Consider the following 26474-nt stretch of genomic DNA (forward strand, 5'->3'; position numbering starts at 1 on the left):
AAGACTGATACGTTTATTAATAAACCCCCACCAAGACTGATCAAGGTAAAAACAGAGAACACAAAAATTACTAATGTAGGGAATAAAAAGGGGAAATCACTTCGGATCCTATAAACTTTAAAAGGATAGTAAGAAGATATTGTGAACCATGTAAACTAAAGTTCTAGGATAAATTCCTAGAAAAGCACAACTTGCCAAAACTAAAAAGATACAGAAAATCAGAATAATCCTACATATTTTAAAGAAACTGAACTTATAATTTAAAACTTTTCACAAAGAAAACTCCACACTGACATTGCTAATCTGTTACATTCTATCAAACATTTAAAGAAAAAACATGGCCGGGCGCGGTGGCTCAAGCCTGTAATCCCAGCACTTTGGGAGGCCGAGACGGGCGGATCATGATGTCAGGAGATCGAGACCATCCTGGCTAACACGGTGAAACCCCGTCTCTACTAAAAAAAAAAAAAAATACAAAAAACTAGCCAGGCGAGGTGGTGGGCGCCTGTAGTCCCAGCTACTCAGGAGGCTGAGGCAGGAGAATGGCGTAAACCCGGGAAGTGGAGCTTGCAGTGAGCTGAGATCCGGCCACTGCACTCCAGCCCGGGCAACGGAGCGAGACTCCGTCTCAAAACAAAAAAAAAAAAAAAAAAAAAAGAAAAAACACACAAACCATTTCAGAAAATCGAGATGTGGGAACATTTTCTACTGTGTACTATGCAGCCAGCATAACCATGATATCAAAATGTAGCAAAGGTGCTTAAAGAAAAGAAAATTATGGATCAATCTTATTTATGAACAAAGATATAGAATTCCTAAAAAGAGTAGCCTAGTGAATACACTAAAGAGATAATATATAGTGACTAACAAATGCAAAGCTGGGTTAAGATTCAGAAATCAGTTATGAGATTTACCACATTAAGGCAAATAATCACATGATTATCTTAATAAATGCAGAAGGAGCATTTGATAAATTCAACATTCAGTCATAAAAAAGAGGCTTAGAATACTAGGAATACAAGGGAACTTCCTTAATATAATAGAGGCTAACTACAGAAAAGCTAAATGAAACACCAGCGATAACTGGGAAATTTTGAAGCATTCTCTTTACATTTTATGTATAAATTTTACTGGAAGACTGAGCCAGTATAATAAGGCATGAAAGAGAAATAAGAATGTGTAAAGATTGGAAAGGATGAAATTAAATTGCCCTTGTTTATAGAAGACATGACTGTTTACACAAAAAATCCCAAGGAAATAAAATCTGCAGATAAATCATTAGAATTAATAAGTACATTTATATCCATAAGGCTGCTGGATATAAAGCCAATATACATATATCAATTTGCTATCTAAATAACCAGTACCAACTGGAAAATTATGAAAAGATACTAATTACAATAACATAAAACACCAAATTCCCAAGAATAATTTTTTTTTTTTTTTTTTTTTTTTTTTTTTGAGGCGGAGTCTCGCTCTGTCGCCCGTACTGGAGTGCAGTGGCCGGATCTCAGCTCACTGCAAGCTCCGCCTCCGGGTTTACGCCATTCTCCTGCCTCAGCCTCCCGAGTAGCTGGGACTACAGGCGCCCGCCGCCTCGCCCGGCTAGTTTTTTTTTTGTATTTTTAGTAGAGACGGGGTTTCACTGTGTTCGCCAGGATGGTCTCGATCTCCTGACCTCGTGATCCGCCCGTCTCGCCTCCCAAAGTGCTGGGATTACAGGCTTGAGCCACCGCGCCCGGCTCCCCAAGAATAATTTAAATGAAAAATGTGCACGATCTTTTCAGATGTTTCACAGAAAAATACAAAAGATAGAGAAATTAAAATCTAAATAAATGGAGGAATACATCAAATGGATGAACGGATTTAATTCTATTCCAATCAAACCTCAGCTGACATGTTTCAGCAACTTTTCTTGTGGAAATCAACAAGCCGATTTTAAAATTTATATGGGTTTACAAAGGGCCAAGAATAGCCAAGATGGTCTTGAAGAATAACAACAAAGGGGAGAACAAACGTTACCACATATCATCAAGACTTATTATAAAGCTACAGCAATTAATAAAGTGTGTTACTGACACAAGGATAGACACATAGACAAAACAGAATTGCCTAGAGTTCAGAAACATAACCATATATATATGGACAATTGGTTTAAGGCAAAGTGGCAGGGCAGCAATAAATGGTGCCAGGTCAATTAGATATACACATGGGAAAAAGGGAACGTCAACTCACATCCCACATCATATCCTAAAGTTAACACTAAGTAGATTGTAGATTTAAGCATGAATGGTGAAATAATGAAGCATCTCTTTCAGATAGGGAAAGATTTCTTAAATAGTATAGGACACTAAAAAGCACTAGACCGAGAAGATAAAAAGATAATTTGGACTATTATATTAAATAAACAACTTAGGCTCCTCAAATGATACCATTAAGGTAGTGAAAATCAGGTCAGGGTGAGAGAGTAGATACTTGGAATAGGTATAGCTGACAGCTTGTATCCAGAACATATTGGAATTCTTTTGAAGTACTAAGAAAGTTAAAGAAAAATGAATGTGACTTATACATGAGGGGATATCCAAAAAGCCAATAAACATTTGAAAAGGTGTTCAACCTAATTAGTCACTGGGGAAATCCAAATTAAACCCACAATAAGATACTATTGCACACTCACCAGAACTGCAAAAGATGAAAAGTCAGAAAATACTAATTGTCAGTGAAGCTGTTAAGCCGTGAAAACCTTCATACACTGTTGGCAAGGATGGGAATTTGTATGATAACTTGGAAACTATTCTACTAAAGTGATAACCCAGCAATTCCACTTCTATGTACATACTGAAAAGATATGCATTCACATGTGCAACAGGAGGCTTATGTAAGGATTATTTTCATAGCAGCTTTATTCATAAGAGTCCCAAACTGGAAACAACCGAAATGCCTAACAATATAATATGTAAGTAAATTGTGGTAAATTCCAACAATGAAATATTACACAGCAATAAATAAGAACTACCTACCAATACGCAACATAACAGAGTGAAAGAAGCCACACACAAAGTTGTACTTACCGTATTTTCCCGTTTATATAAAATTCAAAAACAGACAAAATTAATCTGTGTTGTTAGAGGTTAGGATAATGGTTACCTTTGGGAAAAAAACGAGGGCATAACAATTGAGAGGAGCCACAAAGGAGGTTCTACTTCTTGATATGTAATACAGTTTCACAGGCATGTTCACTTTGTGAAAATTCATGGAGCTGATCTGGGTTGTGGTTGCATAGGTGTTTTCATTTTGTGAAAATTGATTGAGCTGGACACTTGTAATTTGTGTACTTTTCTGTGTGTTACACTTCAATTGAAAAGCTAACACCAACCACCAACCAAGTTTATGACAAAGAAGCTCTAGAGTATGCTAGAGCTCACAGGTCAGAATGTATGTATTAAAATACTAGTTTTGAAATCTACAGCTGAAGGGACACTAAACAAATATTTACTGAACACCACGGGAAAAGTAATAAAAAGGCGTACCTTCTTTCAAGGATCTTACAATATTACTAGAAGAACAAAATATTAAAATATAATACGTATTACAAAAAGGAAGGATATGATTTTATTAAGTTTCCAGGAGGAATGCTTAACTGGGATGGTATCGGGAGTTGAGAATTATCAGAGAAGGATTCCTAAATTTGATCTTCATCTTCAAAAATGACTAGACATAGGCCAGGTGGTATAAGGAAGGAAACTGTAGGTACAGTGAGCATATGACAGAAAGAGACCACGGCTGGAGAAATAAGCAAACCATGAAGGGCTGCAGGTTGAGGGCTTTATTCTGAGGGCATTAGGGAGCAGGATCATTTTAGAATAGCTACACCATGATACCAAATTGAAAGGAAGCAAAATGGGTGAGTGCTAAAATTAAATAACTTTTAAAAAAATAATAAAAATGAAAATACTACTTAGCATCTATGGGATATATTTAAAGCAAAGATCAGTGGAAAATCCATAGCCTTAAGCATTTATATCAATAATAATGAAAGACAAAAAATATACTCATTAAATTCCAAACTCCAAATGCTAAGATAAAGCACAACAAAATGACCAAAATGAAACATAAGGAAGGAAATAATGAACATAAAAGCAAAAGTAGTAAGGTTGGGAATAGAAAAAAAATAACTAAATAAAATCAGTGTTTCAGGGAAAAATAACAAAATTGACACACCACTGGCTAACATAACCAAGGGAAAAAGAAATAGCACAAATATACAAAATATGAAATGACAAGGGGGAGATAACTACTGAAATACAAGACATTTAAAATATGACAGACTATCTGGCAGAGAGATCTCTGTGTAAATAAATTTGCAAACCATACAAAATGAATAATTTCTTAGGAAACTGTACTTTACCAAAATTGACCCCATTACCAAAAGAAAGCATAAACAGATGAATTCTCAGAGGAGAAACAGAGAAATTTATCAAGGAACTATCCCACAGAAAAAGGCCTAGTTGATTTCATAGAGGAATTGTCAAAGAACTGATGGTCTCACTGCTACATACATTTCTGTCACAGCCTACACAATGAAAGAAAACTCCAAACTATTCCTCTGAAGCAAGTGTAATATACATACCTAAACCTGATAAAGATAGTACAAAAAATTAATATTTCTGATAGCACTTATGATTTTTGATGAAAAAGTACTAAACAAAATATTAGCAAACATAATCCTGTCTTTTTGAGGAACACAAAGTTGGTTAAATAGTAGGAAATCTATAAATATTAATAGAACTAAGGAAAACCATAATTGCCTCCATAGATACTGAAAAACTTAACAAAATCTAATACCTATTCCTGATGAAAACAGAATAAAAGGGCAAAAGTAGGAATTTATGGATACTTTCTTAATATGAAAAGGATATATACTTTATTCCTGAATACAGAATCTTTCTTAATGAAGAAATGCTACAGGAATTTCCATAAGGATCAGAAACAAAACAAGATTATCTACTATTCCACTACTATTTAATGTTCTAAAGAAGGTATTAGGCAATGCAGTTATATTTAAGGAATCAATTAGAGGTTTAGGAATTGGGAAATAAGTAAAACTATTTGCAGATGGGGTGTGATACTTATCTGGAAAGCTCTAGGGAAATAAAGGTATAATTAACTCAAAGAACAAAAGAATTCAGGAAGATAAAAATTTACATACAGAAATAATAGCCTTCAAATATACAAGCAAAAAACAGAGGATGTAATAGAAAAAAAAAAAACATTCACAAAGCAAAAAAGAAGATAAATGCTTAAGAATAATTTCAGTAAGACATATGCAAAACCTATATGAGAAAAACAACACTCCTGAAAGACACAAAAGTAGACTACAGCAAATGGAAAGACAGCCAGTGCTCTTGGATAGGATGCAACATCACAATTAATTTATAAATTTAACACAATCTCAATGGAAATATCAAAAGGATTTTATCTGGAGCTAGACAAGTTGATAGTAAGGTTCACATGAAAAACCAAACATGTAAGAATAGTCAGGGTCTTAGACGGGCGTGGTGGCTCAAGCCTGGGCTCACGCCTGTAATCCTAGCACTTTGGGAGGCCGAGATGGGCAGATCACCCAAGGTTGGGAGTTTGAGACCAGCTTGGGAGTTCGAGACCAGCTTGGGCAACATGGTGAAACCCTGTCTCCACTAAAAATACAAAAATTAGCTAGGCATGATGGCGCGTGCCTGTAATCCCAGCTACTCAGGAGTCTAAGACAGAATAGCTTGATCCCGGGAGGCAGAGGCTGCTGTGAGCCAAGATCGCACCACTGCACTCCACCCTGGACAACTGGACGAGACGTTGTCTCAAAAAAATAAATAAATAAAAATAAAAAATAAATAAATAAATAAATAAAAGAATAGTCAGGGAAACACTGAAACACTGAGAAAAGAAAAGCTACAATGGAGACTAGCCTTACGGATAATAAAACATACAATAAATAAAGCCACTATAATTAATGCGATGGTAACTAAACGGACAGACAGAACAGAAAGTTAAGAAATAGATCCAAGTGAATAGGGAGTTTTCATATATGGTAAAAGGTGCCATGTAAAATTGCTGACATGAAAATAAGCTTTCTTTATTATTATTATTATTTTTCCTCGCTCTGTCGCCCAGGCTGAAGGGCAGTGGCACGATCTCGGCTCACTGCAACCTCCACCTCCTGGGTTCAAGCAATTGTACTGCCTCAGCCTCCCAAGTAGCTGGGATTACAGGCAAACACCACCATGCCTGGCTAATTTTTGTATTTTTAGTAGAGATGGGGTTTCACCATGTTGGCGAGGCTGCTCTCAAACTCCTGACCTCAAGTGATCCACGCGCCTCGGCCTCCCAAAGTGCTGGGATTACAGACATGAGCCACTGTGCCCACCTAACATAAACTTTTAAACAATGGTTTTGGAACAGGTGGATTGCCATTTAGAAAGAGATAAAATTAGATTCATATATTAGTCTATCTAACAAAATTAACTCTATATAGTTCTGACTTTTGACTTTTTGAACAATGTTGATGTTTCATATACTCTAAAAGGGAAAAAAGTATGGGTTAAAAGAAAATCCCAAAATGGAAAACAAGCAAACAAGAAAACCCGTCTTTCAAATAAATCATATAACCTCACTGAAGTGGTCAGGGGGGAAATAGACTGAATCCAACTAAGTATTTTGAGTATATACTCTTAGGCATATGTCCAAACTCATCAAAATGTGTACATTAAATATATACAATTCTGCATGTTAATTATACCTCAATAAAGCTTAATAAAAAGAACTGTAAACAAATTTTGATCTCTAGTTAGTAGGTTGTCTTTCACGGTGATATAGATTAGCAATTCTGAAACTACTTTTTGTATATTCTAGGGATGAGTAACAAACAAATTCTGGCTAGCAGAAGCAAAGCATCTCTCTTTTGAAGGAAAAAGTTGCAAACATGGAAAAGGAGAATGCTGGAATGAATCTTAAAGTATGGAAATAGAATTGAAGTTATCAGGTTGAACTCAGAGGTAAGCTGGAGAAAGTTTCCAAGCTGAAGCGCAGGGAGAATCCCCAGGTAGAGCTTGACAGATGCCAAGTTGAGAAAATGTAGCTGAGACTCTAGGAAGGCCAAGACAGCTTGTGTTTGCAAGGGAAAGTACTGTGGAGGAAAGAGCTGCACAGGAAGAGAACTCTAGAGATCTGTGGAGGGTCCTCTTCAAGTGTTCAGTTGATGACTGGTCTGGACATGTGTATGAGCAAACTACCCAGTCAGAGCTGAAAGACAAGTACTTTCTGATTGAAGTGTACAGCAGTTTGAATAAAATATCCACATTCTAACTATATTATAGTTAGAAAATCATAGAAAATTTCACATCAAGAATAAAGAGAGATACCTAAAAGCTGTCAGAGAGAGGGGAAAAAAAATGCCCTACAAAGGCTTATCATCAGTAACACTGGATGTTTAAAAACTTAGGAAGTTACTAGAGAGTCTTTTCCAGCAAAATGACACAGTGAACCAAGAAAGATAACACAAAATCCAGACCACAATGGATCCAACCCAGGAGAATAATGAAGGAAAGTCCCAGGATGTCAGCTGTGCAGTAGGCACAGATTAGGTAAGAGGATAGTGGGTTTCAAGGGAGCAGTCCTAGGAAAAGCAAGGATTCCAAATATTTTAATATTACTTCTGAGGATGTAGAGCTCTGGGAGATGATAAAGGCAGAAAAATAAGGGGAAAAAGCCACTCGAAACCCCATGTAAAAAACAAGCTATATAAGAAAGGAAGTAGAATCATAGTACACTACACTGCTTGGCTGTACAGGGAATAATCTTTACATAATAATAACAGTATAAACACTTTATTTTCTACTCTCAGAATCAACCATAGACAAAGCACAGAAAATGCAATTATGGTTACAACACAGAAACATAGATGCTTACAACTGTGAAAATATAAATGCTTAGGGTAAAACTACAAGTGACGGCAGGGAGCCAAAAAATATTGTCTACTGTCAATTGTTAATAGAATAAATAAGCAAACTTTAAGATTAGAAAAGTAACCAACAGAAGAACAAAAAATAGTAACATAACTACATTGAGGACAATGGAGATGGGGTAGTGTAAGTGAGCTAAATCCTCATTTGTGAGAGCAATATAACACAATAATAAAGAAGAATAGAAAACATCCAAAATTGGTAAATCAAGAAAGAACATCATAAGTATATTATTTGGAGATATCAAAGTAACAGAAGAACTAAAAGGAAAATTAGGAGAAAGAAGTGGTTCCATTTGAGGAGTGAAACTATTTATTATAAGCACTTCTGTACCATTCATTCTGTACCATTCAATATTTTTATGCATATGCATGTAATAGTGTGGTGAAAATTTTTAAATTTTTAAAATTAATATTTCTTGACTAGGTATTTATCTATTTCTCTTCCACATCTTTACACAAACCGTAGCATACTGTTCTTCTACCCTGCATTTTCCATTTAACAAAATATCTTGGAGATATTTATGTGCTACTACCAAGCTTCCTCATTTTTGTTTTTGTTTTTTTAATGGCTGCACTTTATTCCATTATATGAATGTATCATAACTGAGTTAATCAGTTCTATACTGATGAGCATCTGATTTTTCCCAATTCTTTGACATTTCAAACAATGCTATAATAATAAATTGATAAATATTACAAGAAAAAAGGTCACACAGTATTTGCTTCTATCTCCCAATTAGACAATGAATTAACATGGCATATAGTAGGTACTCAATTAAGATTTGCTAGTGGCCAGGTGCAGTGGCTGACACCTGTAATCCCAGTATTTGGGAGGCCGAGGCGGGCGGATCATCTGAGGTCAGGAGTTCGAGACCATCCTGGCCAACATGGTGAACCCTCATCTCTCTTAAAAATACAAAAATTAGCCGCGTATGGTGGCACATGCCTGTAGTCCCAGCTACTCAGGAGGCTGAGGCAGGAGAACTGCATGAACCCGGGAGGTGGAGGTTACACTGAGCCGAGATCAGACCACTGCACTCCAGCCTGGGTGACAGAGTGAGACTCTGTCTCAAAAAAAAAAAAAAAAAAGATTTGCTAATTTAGATTAAGTTGGATTTCAATAAGGAAATGGATCTATGCAAACATTTAAATCAAGTTTATGATGCAGCAAAGACAATAATCTATACAATCTAGTACTCTGCATGTTCAGTCTTTGATTTATGATTACCAGAGAAAGGAAAAGTAGCAGCTCAGTTAGGATAAGTGTACAAAAGGAAATGTCAGGCAGGACTGTGGTGATGTCATTACAGTGAAGAGCCTGCTCATATGACCCTAGCTTCCTAGGTCCCCAATATCCAAACTGCTAAAGCTCATCTTAGAGCTGTAAATGAGTATAAATAAAAATACAGAGTTCTTAGTGTTTTACCAATGAAAGGAATAAAATGAAACAAAACAATCAATTCCCTGAATCGGAGGTTAGCCCTTCAATACACACATAAGTCTCTCTAATACTTACTCTGAACTCTTTTGGGCCTGTATGGATTGGAAGCAAGTGTAGAGTACCCGGCCAGTCTATCAAAGGAAAAAAGAAAGAAAGAAATATCACAAAAAGAAAGATTAATATTGAGAAAGACCCCAAAGGCCCCTCTAGAAGCAGAAAGTTAAAAGAGATTCCAAAGATGGAATATGCCATAAATCAATTTCTGAAAAAGGATCATATGCTCAGTCAACATAAGATGGTCACAACCAACATCTGCTCATGTAACAAACACAAGAACCAGGACCTAAGAACCTGAACATTCAAACTGCTATACTGAAAGCTGAGAAACTTATTCAACAACTACTTATGATGACAGTAAATACATAAATGTATGATTACAAAGTTGAAAGCATATCAAATGATGTATAAAGTTCAAAGTACTGAACTGTAGTGTTTCTGAAAAACTGATTTTATGGAAAATATTCATTAACACAGATTCTGAGAATATAACGAATGCACTAAATAAGACACTATTGGTATTCTTAGCAGAATTCATAGCTACAATGTTAAGTAGTAATTTTCTTTTTGTTTGAACTGACACATATTATAACCTCTTGAACATAAAATTCAAACAGAATTCAAATACAGCATGGCAAGACTGGCCACTGATCAAACTGCTTAACCTCTCTGAGCTTCTGGGTTGTCAGGGTTACAGCATATTTATATAAAGCACCTAATAAGTACATGCCATACAATAGGTGATAAATGGTAGTTGTTACTATTACTAGCCATCAAACCATATTCAGCATCCAACCACTTCTCATTATCTTCACTCTCACCACCATGACCAAACCTCCATCATCTCTTGTCTAGATTACAGCAATATCTTCCTAACAGGTTTCACTGATGCCATGGATTCCACCCCCACCTTCTGCCCACTGTTCAGTCTACACAGAAGCCAGAGAGATCCCATTAAAACATAAAGTCATCCTCCAGTTACTTTCCAAGTCAGAGTCAAAGTCAAGGCCTTACAAGATCTGGACCTCGTTTAGGACAACTAAATGAGTTATCATTCAAACTGGGACACTTCCAAGAGGGAAGGACAGTAGGATAATAGGGTAAAACTGGGACTGATAGAGGCAAACTGGGATGTATGGTCATGGTCTTCCTCACTCTGCTGCAGCCACACCAACTTCCTTGATGTTTCCTGAACATGCCACACTCACCTTAGGGTCTTTGCACTGGCTATTTCCTCTGCCTGGAACGTTCTTTCCCCAAGAAATCCACCAGACTTGTTCCCTCACCTTCTTCAGGTCCTGACTCAATGACCCTTTCATTGAAACCTTTCCTGGCATCCTATTAAAATTGCAAAGAGATTTTTCTCTACTCTGTGTGTACACACACACACACACCATACACACACACGCACACACAATACCTTCGTGTTCTTATCTTCTATGAAACAGGAAAAAATAAGTCCTACAAAGCCTTGATCCATCATCTGGTACATGGCTTGTGTGCGAACATCTGAAAATAAATGAAAATTTAAAATTCTTCTGTCAATAAACTGTGTCTCACAGACTTGAAGATTTAAAGATAACAGTGACATATAATCTCCCTAGGATTCAGATTGTATAGGCAAAACAGGAATATATCCTAAGGACAATGTCAAAGTATAAATGTTTTGCTAGGTTAGGGTAATACTATCGAAAGTCTGCCATTAAATAATAAAACTCATTAATAACTCTAGCCTGCCTAGCCCAAGAGTAGCTCTGCTATGGGATGTGGTATAGAAGAGAAGTTAAAAATTTCAGTTACCCCAAAACTTGATAATTTCCTCCATGGAGACTCAAAGAAAGGCCCTGGAAGGAGAGAAGTATTTCCTAGAAAAAGCCTTTTGATGGACAGCTTCTAGGAAAGTAAACATATTTATTAGGCTTGCTACTAAAGAATAAAAGTGTGGAACAATTACGGAGGAAAATCTTACAGGAAGCCATTGTATGGAAGTGGTTGTGATATAAATTCAACATTCCAGAGAGTAGAAACCCCCCCCATATGGTTACTTGATTTTTTTCTTATCCATAGGATTCTGCTTGATATGGTTACTGAACTTTTGAAAAGAGATAATAAATAAGCACCAAAGAACAACATTAGAAAGGATTAAAATATTAAATGCCAAAAATGGCCGGGTGTGGTGACTCATGCCTGTAATCCTAGCACTTTGGGAGTCCAAGGCAGGCAGATCACCTAAGGTCGGGAGTTTGAGACCAGCCTGACCAACATGGAGAAACCCCTTCTCTACTAAAAATTCAAAATTAGCTGGGCATGGTGGTGCATGCCTGTAATCCCAGGTACTTGGGAGGCTGAGGCAGGAAAATCGCTTGAACCTAGGAGGCAGAGGTTGCAGTGAGCCAAGATCATGCCATTGCACTCCAGCCTGGGCAATGAGAGTGAAACTCCAGAGGCTAAATTTAGTCTTCAGACCATTGTTTATAAAGGATACAAAAGATCAGGTGTCACCATGAAACACTGCCGATTACAGTTTTGCCCAATGGCTTACATTCACTTAGTTTGGCAATCTGTTCTTCAACATTCTTTGTGTGTATACCTTTTTGATCTGGATTTTGACTTCTCCCCAGTGTCTTCCTAAGTAAAGACTGACACCAAACAGTACTCAGCAATGAGTACAAAGGGAATTGGCTGAAAATACTGCTAAACATGCATAGCATTGTAAAAATGGTCTCTGTACTGCTATATGACCTTGGTAAAATTCTTGGTACTGTTAAGCCTATTTCCTTATCAGTTAAATGAGAATAAACATCATCCCTTCTCTCATAGGGTTTCTGTAATTTTTAAATTGCAAAATTTTTAACACACATCAAAGGTGCTTCATAAACGTCACTTCCATTCAATTTTATCTATAACCACTGAAAACAACTAGTGTCCCCATCATGTTACCCAAACTGCTTTTTGTGAAGGTCACCAATGATTTATTCTTGGTCTTCAAGTTACCTGACCTCAGCTGATCACTCCCTTCTTGAAACAGTCTTCACTTTGCCTCACGTTCCCACTCTTTCTACTTGTCTCTAACTTCCTGTCTCTGTTGCTGGATCCTTCTCATCTTCCCACTCTCCAAATATTGGTGTGGCCCAGGGTCAGTGTTCAGTCCTTTTGTCTCTCTACCCTCACTCTTTGGGGGATTTCATCTAGTTTTGTGGCTTCAAATCTACACCAACCACTCCCAACTCCTGCCCAACAATCTCCAGTCCCAGACTTTTACTCTGAACTCCAGAACTATAGTTGTCTACCCTGACGCTTCCACTTGGTTGTGTGTGTATGTGTGTGTGTTTTTTTTTTTTGAGACGGAGTCTCGCTCTGCCGCCCAGGCTGGAGTGCAGTGGCGTCATCTCGGCTCACTGCAAGCTCCGCCCCCCGGGTTCATTCTCCTGCCTCAGCCTCCCGAGTAGCTGGGACTACAGGTGCCGCCACCACGCCTGGCCTGGTTGTCTTAAAACAATGTTACTGAGAGTATGTTTCACGTAAGCTCAGTACCTTCACCCTGGCGCCTGCCAAAGCGAGTCGGCCCTGCCCGTCCACTGGCTACCAAGAGTCCCCGACCTTGGGCCCCCAGAGGCTCAGACTGGCCTTGGTCACCCTCCCAGGGGAGACCTTGTACCGCCATCTTCCCCCGTGGGAAGGCGTACTCTTCTTGCCGGCGAACCTTCTCCAGGAGGGATCCTTCTGGCACCCTATCCTAATGGATGTACCCGCTCTGAGCATTGGCTACCCCTTGGGAGACTACCTGAGCTCAGAGGGACCCACTGCAGCCACTGCTGCCCGCGAAGAGCTGTCATCCTATGGACGCTCATTCTCATCTCAGCAGCCTTGGACCCTGCACCGCTCAGAAATTCTCTCAGGCATTCTGCTTCCCGTCCAGACGCAAATCTACTTCTGCTGGCCACCTCTCAGCCTTTCCTGCTCTCTGAGTGAAAAGCCTATTGGTGCTCTCAGAACAGCCAAAGACTTATTTCAGAAGCCTCCAACAGAGGTATGAGATGCTTTAATGACATCGAAGCATTCGCCTGACCATCTTTGGGATATACTAGATAAGAACAGCTGCTGCTTGCTATATGTTTTTGAGTATTGGCTATATAAACTGGACTGAACCTTCAGAGCCGATTATTTGGCCAGCACTAGGGTAATTCGAGAACAGGGATGGGGGTGCTTTGCAAGAGGCTGCCTGGTTTGAATAGACGACCGCCTATTCAAGGGGGCAGGCCCATTCAGAGAGGAAGCCGAGAGACTGGGAACGCGTTTCCTCTGGATTTTACAAGCGCTTTAATCCAGTTCTTACACAAGGATCCACCAGATGGTGCTGTGAGCAGGGGCCTCTCTCGGTTTCTAAAGAAGGGGCCGGCCAGGCGCGGTGGTTCACGCCTGTAATCCCAGCACTTTGGGAGGCCAAGGCGGGCGGATCACCTGAGGTCACGAGTTTGAGACCGGCCTGGCCAATGTGGTGAAACCCCATCTCTACTCAAAATGCACAAAAATTAGCCGGGCGTCGTGGCATGCGCCTGTAATCCCAGCTACTTGGGAGGCTGAGACAGGAGAATTGCTTGAGCCCAGGAGACGGAGGTTGCAGTGACCTGAGATGGTGCCATTGCACTCCAGCCTGGGCAAGGAAGGGAGGGAGGGAAGAAAGGGAAGGAAGGAAGGGAGGGAGGAATGGAGGAAGGAAGGCAGGGCGGGCGGGCAGGTGGGGTTCTCTATAAGACTGGGTACACAATGCGGACATCTCATGCATGTTGCTGGGAAAAGTCACTCCAGACACTGTGTTTTCTCTCGGACATGCCTTCTGACCAGATATGGCCTCCTTAAAGGATGCAGATGCCATTGTGACAAGCATGAAGTTTCCCAGTGGGGCAGCTGTTAGCTTGGACGTCAGCCAGCACTGGACAGACAGCTGTGACCACAGACGGGAGGTTCATGATTCCCAAGGTGTGTTGTGGATGAATAATCAGAATCCCTTGGGCATGACCAGGCAGGGTACGTCCTATCTCTCTGCTCCCAGACCCAGGCTGGCCGCTACCAAAACTCATATTGAGAGCGCTTCAGACATTTTGTCTGAAGAACCCTTAAAGGGAAAGAACCTCCTGAAATCACCAAAGAGCAGTTCCTCAGAGTCATTCAGGTAGCTGTCATGGCAAAGCAGTCTTGGGGGAAACAGGCAGCCATGGACCTACCCAGCAAATTGGTAAAGATCTCCGTGGTCAAGACAGAAACTCTGTAAACTGCCCCAAGGGTCAAGCCAAGACCCTGCCTGAGATCCGATTGCCTGTTTCACTTCTCCCTGTTACTGAGAGAGATGGAACCTTCTGGTGACATTATCCTCACCGGAAATTAAGAAGGGAAAGCAATAGGAAACCATGTATGTTTCATTACTGGTGTAACCAAACCCTTCAGGATGTGACTTCAGACCCAGGGACAAAAAGTTGGAGGTTGTTTATCTGTTTTCTGTTGAACTCAGGCCTGGTACACAAGAGATGCTCTTTTGGTCACAGTTTCCTCTGGTTGGGTCTCTCAGGAAGAAAGTAGGTCAGGGATTGGACCACATAAACTGACCTGGAAACCAGTGGTTTCAGCTTTTCTGTATGGCAAGTACAGCAGAGGGCTGGTTAAGCTGTTAGACTAAATGTCACAGGCATGCAGCAGGCTGCAGGTTGTACTGGGCCCCTTTGTGGGTATTTAAGAACCAGTTTTCTTGAAGAATCTGTGATTTTGTGCACTGTGATATTACACAGCACCATTCCTAAGAAATATGATGAAATAACCATATGTAGTATTAAAAACCCATTTTATTATTCTTGCCTGAAATAGACATTCTCTTTTAATGTCTCTTTAATGTCCCCAAGGGGACATGGAAACATTTCAGAAATAGGCCTTCTCATTTCCTTTTAGGAGCTACGTGGTAAAAATGTTTAAGAGAAAAGGTCTTGCTTTGTCGCTCAGGCTGGCTCACGGTGGTACAATCACAGCTCACTGCCACCTCCAACTCCTGAGCTCAAGGGTTCCTCCCACCTTAGCCTCCTGAGTAGGTGGAAATACATGCATGCATTACCACACCTGGCTAATTAAAACAAAAAATTTAAGAGACAGAGGCTCACCATCTTGCCCAGGATGGACTTGAACTCCCAGGTTGAAGCAATCCTCCCAGCTCAACCTCCCAAAGTGCTGCAATTACAGGCATGAGCCACCACACCTGACCTATCATACTTTAAAAAAACTTTTTAGGGCCTGGCGTGGTGGTTCACACCTGTAATCCCAGCACTTTGGGAGGCTGAGGCAGGTGGATCACAAGGTCAAGAGATCAAGACCATCCTGGCTAACATGGTGAAACCCCATCTCTACTAAAAATGCAAAAAATTAGCCGGGTGTGGTGGTGAGTGCCTGTAGTCCCAGCTACTCGGGAGGCTGAGGCAGGAGAACTGCATGAACACGGGAGGTGGAGATTGTAGTGAGCTGAGATCGCGCCACTGCATTCCAGCCTGGGTGGCAGAGCGAGACTCCCTCTCAAATCTAAAACAAAAAAAAACTTCCTGTTTTCTCTATTAAAGTGGGAAGCAATGTTAGATAACATTGCTGAACGTGAAAGCAGAAATGGGGAATTCAGAGGTTTGAAAATGAAAGGATTTGCCTTTGCAGAAAGTAGGAGCGTACTGATCAGAGACATCATGGAACTGCACAGCTTCCCAATTGTGGAATTGGCTTTGCAGATATTATTACAAATTGGCATGGGCAAGTCCTCAGTATCTGTTCAACAAATGGACAAGCTGAGAAGAGGCTTGTTATCACCTCTTCCCATTTGACTCACATTTGTTAATTCTGCCTCATCAGCGGCATGAAAATGTTAGTGTGAGGCAGAGAAATCACGCACGTCCTGATGGGAGACGCTGAGAAAGGCCTAGCACCACATGCCAAAAGTGCGTAACCTGAATCTAGTCATAAGCAAACAGCAGACATGGAGCAATAGTCCATCTCCTAAAATGTCTATGTCATGAAAGAGGAAAACAAGTCTAAGGAGCTGGTCCAGAGAAAAGGAGACTAAAGTGACATGAAGGCTAAATGCCATGCATGATCTGAGATTGGATCCTGGATCGGAAAGAAAAAACTGCCATAAAGGACAATATTGAGTTAACTGGCAAAATGTGAATAAGTTCTGTGTAGTTTGTACAATAAGATTGTATTTATTAAATGTGCTTATTTTGACAATTGCACTGTGGTTATGGAAATAAATAACCTTAATCTTGAGAAATACACAATCAAGTATTTAAAGGTAAAGGAGCATCATGTCTGCAACTCACTCTCAAATAGCATGTGTGCACATGTGCATGTGTGTATGCTGGAGAGGGAGGGAGAATATAATCAAGCAAATGTGACCAAAGGTTAACAACTGTTGCATCTGGTTCTTCATACTATTCTTGAAATTTTTCTGTAAGACCAAAATTCTTGTAATATGAAATTTTAAAGTCTTTGTATGTGTGCTTGTCCTACCTCACCCTTGCTTTTGTTCATTGTCCCCTCTACTGCCAACCTCAACCCAAGGCCAACTCACTTTATGTTCTTTTGAAGGAATGAATACATTCTGAAAGTGGATTATCAAGTTCTTCTATTTCAACTAGTTTCCCTTCCTTACATGTAAAACTTTATCCTGTGTACATGAGTGTTGCTATGGTAAGGCACATAATTCAGTCTCATTACAGTTTCCTTAGTTACTGTGCCTTTTGTTGTAGAATGAATGACCTCTCTTCTCTCACTTACCCTTTAGCTTATGATGGCAGGTCTTTATTTTCCCCATACAGCTTAACCTAGCTTGTTAGTTTTTGTTCAAGTCTTTAGGTTTGCAGCTTGTCTTTAATAAAAGACAATCTTATTCTTCTTTTTTCCTAATCCCAAGGCTTTATTTTTATAGGTGCTTCCCCTGTTAATACTTACAAGCACAAATGTTCTATATGGACGACATCTCATTTCTTCTTTATCATGTTACTCATTGTTTTCCTTTAAGTACTCTGTTTTCCCCTCAACAAAATCATTAAGGTCTAGGACAGCAGGAGCCATGACCTTATTATTCCGTACAGTTATCCAATAAATTTCCTGAAGAATCGTTTTATGGAATGATCCCTTAAATTATGTTCAAAGCAGTGTTACCTAGCCCACTGGAACTTAACCTAATTGCACTAATTACCTTATCATAAAAAGCACTGAAATGGTCACATCACTCTCCCTCACCAACTAAAATTATACCTTTCTTTTAACAGAAAAAAAGATTTCACTCTTTCTCACTTGCCATTCTTTACCACAGCTTGGAATTCTTTTCCTGTTAAAGGTAGTTAAAGTTTTTATTCATTGCTCACTTTTTCTGCGGTTTGCAATACAGTGCCTCTGTTAGACTCAATTCTTTTTTTCCCATTTGTTTACTTTCTTAAACATTAGTTTTAATTGACAAATCATAATTGCATACATTTATAAGGTACTACTTCTTAAAAGGCTGTTTGGAGATGAGTGTGAATGCCAGCTCAGTTGGGCAATTATTTTTCTTTAGTTGTACCCATAGTTTCATTACTGTACTTTTTTTTTGAGACAGAATCTCACTCTGTCGCCCAGGATGGAGTGTAGTGGTACAATCTCAGCTCCCTGCAACCTCCATCTCCCAGGTTCAAGTGAATTCTCCTGCCTTAGCCTCCCCAGTAACTTGGATTACAGGCACCTGCCACCATGCCTGGCTAATTTTTACATTTTTAATAGAAACAGGGTTTCACCTTGTTGGCCAGGCTGGTCTCCAACTCCTGACCTCAAGTGATCTGCCTACCTCATCCTGCCAAAGTGCTGGGATTACAGGCGTGAACCACTATGCCCAGCCTGTAAATATTTTTGAGATCTCAGGTGAGAGACTTGATGTGTCCTCATTGTTAATCCTTTGAATATTGTCTGCCCTTCAATATAGCTATTTCATACACTCTCTCCATGTCCTTGAGAGTTTTACAAATAAATGCTTTGGCGTATTTCTTTTCTTGTTCATTTTATAGGTGAACAGCTACCATGGTAAGTGTTGGACAAGGTGTCGTATACATGATTTCATACACTGCTCCTAACAACTCTGAGACTATGTTCTTTTCTGACAGAGAGGAAACTAGAGAGGCACAGACAAGTTAAAATATTTTCTCAACTGGTAAGTGACTGAAACAAGATGCTAACACAGACCTAGTCCCCAACTAAATCAAAGCTGGTATTCTCAACCCTCACGCTGTGGTAACTCTCTAAACTTTCTTTACACATAGCCTTTATTGCATATTCTAATACTTGTTCAGGTAGGATCTCTACACTCTGGACTCCAAATCTATTTTGTCTTGATTATGGAGCACATGGCTCCTTAATCATTTCGTAATTTAGAGTTGATTTTTTTCAGTTACTTTCTGCAATATCCCTTTTTTTTTTCTAACTGCTATAAAGATTGCAATGTTCCCACTACTGCTGCATTACAAACACTTACCTGGGTTCTTGTTTAATGGCTCAGATCTTCTCCCCTGAGATAATTCAATTATTCTCTGAACTCTGAAACTTTCTGGGTGCTCTGCTTCAGATACTTATAAGGTTTTTTTCCTTAAATTCGTAGGGAATTTCTTTTTACCACCAAATTTTGTGTATTTATTTCCCACTGTAACTTATTACTATAGTGAAAATAATTGTTCAGTAACATATGCGTCAAACTTTTCTTCATTAGTAGTTGGTACTTCATTCTTTCTGGCTGATGGCACTACCATGGGAAAAATTTTAGGCCAATCTGATTTCAGTGTTGACAGTGACAGGAAAACAAATCAGACACTGAATTTTTTCAGTGACATTAAGGCTTTACAGGAACATATTATAGCTATAAAAACAACTTTATTGGGACATCAGTGAGCCAATTAAAGAATCTGAATAAGGTCTGTAATTTAAATAATAGTATTATATGAATGTTAATGTCCCAGTTTTTATAAATGTACCATGGTTATGTAAGAGAATTTCTTTGTGTTTAGGAAAATTCATAGTACAGAGTAGGGGTAAAAGGTACCATGTCTGCAACTTAGTCTAATACTTCAGGAATATACATATATGTATATACATATATGTAAAAGAGAATGATACAGCAAATGTTGCAAAATGTTAAAATTTGGCAAATCTGGGAGAAGGTAGATCTGTCATCTCCCTTATTCTAAATCAGTATTTAACTGGGGGTGTTCAACAATATCCCCACCTAACACCTACCCCCAGAGGTTGTCACAGTAGGTCTGAGTTACGGTCTAGGAAAGATTAATTTGGGGCAGGCACATTTTATAAAAGCTTTCTCAGGTGATTCTGAGAAACATCCTCACCCACCCAAGACTGAGAATTAATACTGTATTTCTTAGGACCACTCGTGTTTCATTAAAGTCTGGGACTGTACCACTGATGAATTTTTGCCATTCGTATCACAGCATAAACGAATTTAGAACTTGCTATCAAGTCAAACCCATATGACTAGTACTAGCACAGTGGGAAGAGCAGACTTGGCAGTCAGATCTGGGTTCTAACCTCAGCTCTGCCACTTAATTCATGTGAGTCTTTGTTTACCCTTCTGTGCAATGGGAGTAAGATCTCTAACTCACAGGTTGCCACAAGGATTGGAGAAGAAAACATTTGTAAACCATTAGCACATAGTTAAGTGCTTGTGAATATTAGTTCACTCTCCCCAAGTTACTTTCCTCCTTTCTGGAGAGGCAGATACGGACAAAAAAAAAATCATGATTCTCAAAAAGGGGTAAAGGTAGAGAGAAAGCAATTTAGTTACATTACACCGATTAGAAGGGTAAAGATGTATATTGAGAGCCCCAATGGACTATACGTAAATAGCAACTGTAAAAATCAATTTTGCAAATTTTGCCCTTTAAGTCTGCAGAATGGGAGTGTCCTGGACAGTAATGATATTCAGCAATCAGCAATTTTCAGTTAACAGTTTAATTTTTTATATCAACTGACAGACTTATTAAAAACAATCAGTATGACATAAATCATTACCTTAATACATAACAAAATAAATCAAAATAGTGACGTCTGCTTAAGGACAGTCGAATTTTGGTTTAAAAGAACCATACCCTATGTAATGGAGAAGGAAACATGATATTAATTTCTGAGAACAATAAACATTGCAACCCCATGATACTCACCAACATGTGAAGGCCAAACAGTTATATGAGGATGGGAATGATACCAGCCCACAACTCTCATGGGGCGGCCTGTCAGTTCAGCCAACCTGTGTGTCTGTCAAGGTACTTTCAAAATGTGGGAACAAAATTTTCTAACGCTAATAAGGGCTCAGAAAGCACCCTGAAGTTTAAAATAAGCTTATTGCAATTTAATGGCAACAAAAGAATGAAATAAGGTTAATGCTGAGTTTCCCATAACGCCCGTTTAAAGCCAAAATTTTTTAAACTAGAAACCATATGGTTTCCAACGCCGTATATAGTTACATCCTCAAGTTTCATTTAGCTGATGTTTGATCACTTGAATCATTACCACTGTGATATCTGAAAAGCTTTTCTAAATCGTCAGAAGTTGTCACTTTCAAGACTGCTGCTATTATCCTGTAAAATGCTGATTAGTTTTCCTCCAAATTATTTATATTAAAATAATCCTTTTTATACAACTAAGTCTCATAAACAATATTTCTAAGATATATTTTCAAGTTTTCAAATGACAAGAGAAACTACTTAACTTCTCTTAGCCCATTTCTTCAGCTGCAGACTGAGGCAGGGAAATAATGTTTCAGAGCAGTGAAGAGTAAATGCAATAATCCACACACAGTGTTTAGTGTAGTGCCTGGCAAACAACTAGTAAGTGCTTAACAAAGAGTAATTGCAGCTGAAGTTTGCAGGGCAGAGGACCACAGAGGACAGCTGCAGAGACAGCCTGCATATCCGCACTTGAGGGTCCCACTGGAGCAGTCAGCAGATCACTGATGAGCGGAAGGATGTGAGGAAACTACCAGAAGCCAGGGAAAGGATCCCTCAAGAAAACAAAAGCGGGATGGGGATCAGCTTCATATTCATTCACGAGGCGCCAGTCAGGGCACTCAGTAACATACTGAAACAAATCACAGGAAACAAATGCCCCATTTTATCATTTTGGGGTTATATTTAACATGAAACATTGCATTCAGTTCCTAGCATTGCATTTTTTGAAAGGAAGTCACAAAGGAGAATCTCTCAAGAGGATAGAGACCAAGGTAGTAAATGGCCTAGAAATTAAATGATACTAGGAAAACTGGAAGGAGGGGCAGGGAGGAATGGAGAGAAGACTAGGGAGGAAGATGGAGGGGACTCCACACAGAGTTCATTGTCACAGTGATTGACCCTGACATCTTTTGGCATTTAGGAGCAGGAATGTCAGAAAATTTCTAATTCTTCCAATAAAACCCACTCAAAAGAAGAAAGAGAGAGAAATTCTAATAACCAAACAATTGGATCTAAGGGAAGAAAATTTGTGAAACCACCTAAAGTAGGATGATTGCAGCAAGCAAGCAGCAATGTGGCCCAGGAACCCCAGAGCACATAAAGCTTCTATCGACCAGTAAGGATATCTCTGCCTCTGTTGAAGCTGCAGACAGCTGCTCTGGAGAAATTTCTACTCGGTCCTTCCTCTTATCAGAACGTCGTAAGATGATGACAGAATGAATGTGAACAATTCTGATGGCATCAACCTAAAGGAAAATCCACAGAAATGGTTACTTATGGCTCTCTCCAATAACGCATCCTCCTTCAACTACAGAATTTCATTTTATTATAATATCAGATAAAATATTCCATTTTAGAAAACTGACACTTTTCTCATGAATAATGAAATGTTTCAAATAAGACACCCAACCTCAATATATACATTTCAGACACAAAAATTTAAAATATATATGCTAATATTTAGATCAAGGAAGGACTTTTGGAATGATCAACCAGTAATTATTTGACTTATAACTATGTACAAAACACTGTGTCACACAAAGGAATATAAATCAGGGTGCTGACAAAGGGTTCAATGTGCTAACAACATGGTTGAGTGGCAAGTTGTCATTCATGAAACTCCACTAAGATAATGTAGTAAGTCAACACCATAGGAGCTGATATGGCTGGGCTCTATGTCCCTACCCAGATTTCACCTCAAATTGTAAACCCCACGTATCATGGAAGACACCTGGTGAAAGGTGATTGGACTGTAGGGGTAGATTTCCCCCACACTGTTCTCATAATAGTGTGAGAGTGAGTTCTCAGGAGATCTGATGGTTTAAAAGTGTGGCACTTCCCCCCTTTACTCTCTCTCTCTCTCTTCTACCACCATGTAAGATGTGCCTTGCTTCTCCTTCACCTTCCACCATGATTATAAGTTTCCTGAAGCGTCCCCAGCCATGTGGAACTGTGAATCAATTAAACCTCTTTTCTTTATAAATTACCCAGTCTCAGGGAGCTTTTTTTTTTTTTTTTTAAAGACACAGTCTCACCCTGTTGCCCAGGCCGGAGTGCAGCAGTACAATCTCAGCTCACTGGAACATCTGCCTCCTGGGTTCAAGCGATTCTCCCACCTCAGCCTCCCCAGCAGCTGGGATTACAGGCACATGCCACCACGCCTGGCTTTTTGTATTTTTTGGTAGCCAAATTGGCTAGGCTGGTCTCAAACTCCTGACTTCAGGCCCGCCTCGACCTCCCAAAGTGCTGCGATTACAGGCATAACCCACCGCACCCGGCCTCAGAGAGTTCTTTATAGTGTGATAACAGACTAATACAGGAGCTCAGAGGAAAGAACTCACTTACATTAGAAAAGTAATCTTTTACATAAGCAGGATATGAATCTAAAAAAGAAAAAAATCTTCATAGAAAAGGCAGACAAGTGTATCTATTCCTTGATTACTGTGGGAAGTGGGGGGAACAGATTTCTACAGGTGCCAAATGGAAGTAGTAAAGTGTGAATGAGGTGTCTGGGAGACAACTTGGCCAACTGATTTAGATACAGAGCTTGAGGTGAAATGGCAGATGGCAAGGCTAAGAAAGTTGGAGTGAGAATGTACAAGACCTGAAATGCCAAGCCATAATTTGCAGGATGAACTCAAAGGAAAAAAATTATTTCAGATAAACTGTAGATGAAGTAACAATGAAGTACTGGGCTAAGCAGATGGCAGAGATGGAAGAAACAGATTTGAGACCCACTAAAAAGAATGAATCTACAACATTTGGTAGCTTATGGACCATGGGTGATGGTAGACAGGAAACAGTCAAAGATGACTCTAAAGTTTCAAGGTTGAAACTAGGTAGAAGATGTGAGGCAGATCTAAGTTTAGAAAGGGTCAGGAAGGAAAGAAGAGCTTGTTTTCAGATGAGATAATCTGGGATGAGAGATATACAATATGGCAATTTTTAGCAGGCAAGTGGGATTATAGCTTAGACTCAAACAGAATCAATGCAGGAATCAATAAAGCGTTTATGAGTGGACAAAAAAGGTGTGGAGACAGGGAGCGGAGGTCTTGGCCTGATTCAAGGGGAGTGGCCACATTTAGTGTGGGGAAGAACAAGAAGGGCCAGGGAAGAAGACAAAGAAGGCAAAACCAGAACAAGGAAATGGTACAAGAGTTTCAGGGGAAAGAGTGGGCTTAACATTATCAGATGTTGAAGGGACAAGGGTGAAATCTGAGAGGAGGCCTTTGAAATCAGCTATAGATTTTCACTGTGCAACAGGTCTGATTTCAGATGTGCAGCAAGTATGAAATACACATGGACTTCAAAGACAACACAAAAGAGAAAAAAGGAATGTAAAATATCTCAACATTTCTTAATATTCACTACATATTAAAATAATAATCCTTCATATACTTAGGTTAAATAAAATATACCCTTCAAATTAATTTCATGTATTCCTTTTTACTGTGATTACTAAAAAGTTTAAAATTATGGATCACATTTGTGGCTCACATTATATTTCTTTTTTTGTGGTTTATTTTTGTTTTGTTTTTCAACTAAATACTCCACTTAAAAAGATGATCACACTGGATTTTTTTTTAAAGTTTTTACCGCTAATAAGACACATTTTTAATATTAGTACACAGAAAGGCTAAAAATAAAAGGATAAAAAATACACTATGCAATACTAAAAAGGCAGCTTAACTAATAAAGTTTAATATCTAATTTAGACAGTAAAAACTGACATAAAACTCAAGACGAGGGCATGAAATCTTGAATCATAAGATTTGGAATGTATCATAGTAACTGATGCCTAGGGTGAATTGTTTCTTTCTCTCTTTCTTACTTTAGTCAGAGATTTCAGTGCCTAAGAGGAATGAGTAATATTTAATGCATAGACAGAGGAGGAAGAGGAGTCCACAAATGACTGTGGGAAGGGGGAAACAGGAATAAAAGGAATACAGCAAAACCAACAGAACCCCATGAGAGTTCAGAGATTCAAGGAGAAAGACTAAGATAAGCACCAGGAAATAATCCACCGAAGGTAGAATTAGAAACCAAACCTCAGTGGGTTTGACTGGTGAAGGTGAAGACAGAGTAGTAATCGTAGCCCATTCTTTTAAGAAGTCAGGCTATTAAAGGAAGGATATAAGAGTAGTGACTACAGGAAGATACAGGATTAAGAAGTAGCTTTCCTTTCTGAAAACGAGAGTAATTTAAGCATATTTTTATCCTAAGAGAAAAGAACCAGGTGACAGGGAAAAGACCCAGAAAAGAGACAGAACATTGATAAACAAGGTCTCTGAAGAAGCTGCAGCTTTGGATAGGAAGAGGACTTATATCTTTGATATGTGAAGAGATGCAAAGTGATTAAGGTGAAGTTTGTATAAGTAGATGAAGCTGTGGCCTGATAACCTGGTGGGAGGAGGGGGAAATAATTCATTTTTATTGTATTTTACAAAAGCATCAGTCTGTGACAGATTGGGGAAAACAACCAGTCCTATACCATGATTAAGTGAGAAGCATTGCTAGACCATCAAGGCTAGAGCATGCCAAAAAAGGTGGTGTAGGAGTGTGGACAAGAAAAAAGTCAAGGTAGACTAAGAAGTATGATGCTATGGTTAGTTTGCTTGTTTAAGAGAGAGGGTTGCATGAGTAGATGTTGGAATTCGGGATAAAGAGGTAATAGTGATGTGAACCACATGCCAAAGTCTCAAGGAAAGTGGGAGAAGGGCCAGAAAACAGGCAGTGACAGCAAGGAGAGCAGCAAGAGGGTGGTACTGACAATGATTATTAATCTTGATCAAGTAGAGACAATTTGCTACAAAGAACAGAAAATTAGGTCCCATTCCTAGTGAGTAGATTCTGATTTTACTAGAAAGAATATCTCATCCAGCCAGAAACCGCATACTCTGCCTGAGATCACTGGATTACAGAAATCTTTCCCCAACTGCAAGTTTCCATCACGCAAAATTTTAGCACACATACCTTTTCAGCAACTGTGCGCATTTCAGTTCCAGTATATGCAAATTTGGAGTCACTCCTACTGGGAATAAATTAGAAAAAAAAAAAAGGAAGTGGGGTTTGGAATATAAAAAGGAATTAAAGCAAAATAACAGGATTAACTGTTTTCACAATGAAATCTTAGCAGAGACCAAAGAAGAGGAGGGAAACTGAATTGAGACTAGAGCTGCACTCTCTATATCTGTTAGAAGCAATCTGGGAGACATGCACAAGTGGCTGAGTGTATAAAGTTATCATAGACAAAGCTGAATTCCTGGAATCCTGGGAATTAAGGAGGTGGGCTTGAGAAGTACACTATGTTATGATGTGAAGTTTAAATTAAAACATTACCGAAAGGTTTCACCATGTCAAGCATTGAAGCTACTGGGGATCTCTGAGATCACTGAGGTCCATCAGGAGGAAAGGCAATGTCACTGTCAATTTATGTGAAGGAATGGATCAA

At 39.1% G+C, this 26474-nt stretch overlaps 1 protein-coding gene across 2 annotated transcripts in view; it reads right to left on the reverse strand.

Moving 5' to 3' along the window:
* Positions 1 to 26474, reverse strand: part of BRCC3 (BRCA1/BRCA2-containing complex subunit 3) — a 39849-nt gene that overhangs the window by 11767 nt on the left and 1608 nt on the right. The window contains exons 3-7 of one of the 2 annotated variants that reach the window (XM_033202049.1): positions 25997 to 26054; positions 22150 to 22269; positions 20738 to 20825; positions 10936 to 11024; positions 9534 to 9589 (exon numbers count right to left, since the gene is read on the reverse strand). In XM_033202049.1, the coding sequence (XP_033057940.1) occupies positions 9534 to 9589; positions 10936 to 11024; positions 20738 to 20825; positions 22150 to 22269; positions 25997 to 26054 (411 nt within the window). The remainder of the gene's footprint in view (positions 1 to 9533; positions 9590 to 10935; positions 11025 to 20737; positions 20826 to 22149; positions 22270 to 25996; positions 26055 to 26474) is intronic. The other variant, XM_033202050.1, reaches the window with a different exon arrangement.

The sequence above is a fragment of the Trachypithecus francoisi genome, unplaced genomic scaffold (genome assembly GCF_009764315.1).
Source record: "Trachypithecus francoisi isolate TF-2019V2 unplaced genomic scaffold, Tfra_2.0 Lachesis_group6, whole genome shotgun sequence".
In the NCBI taxonomy this organism is placed as follows: domain Eukaryota; kingdom Metazoa; phylum Chordata; class Mammalia; order Primates; family Cercopithecidae; genus Trachypithecus; species Trachypithecus francoisi.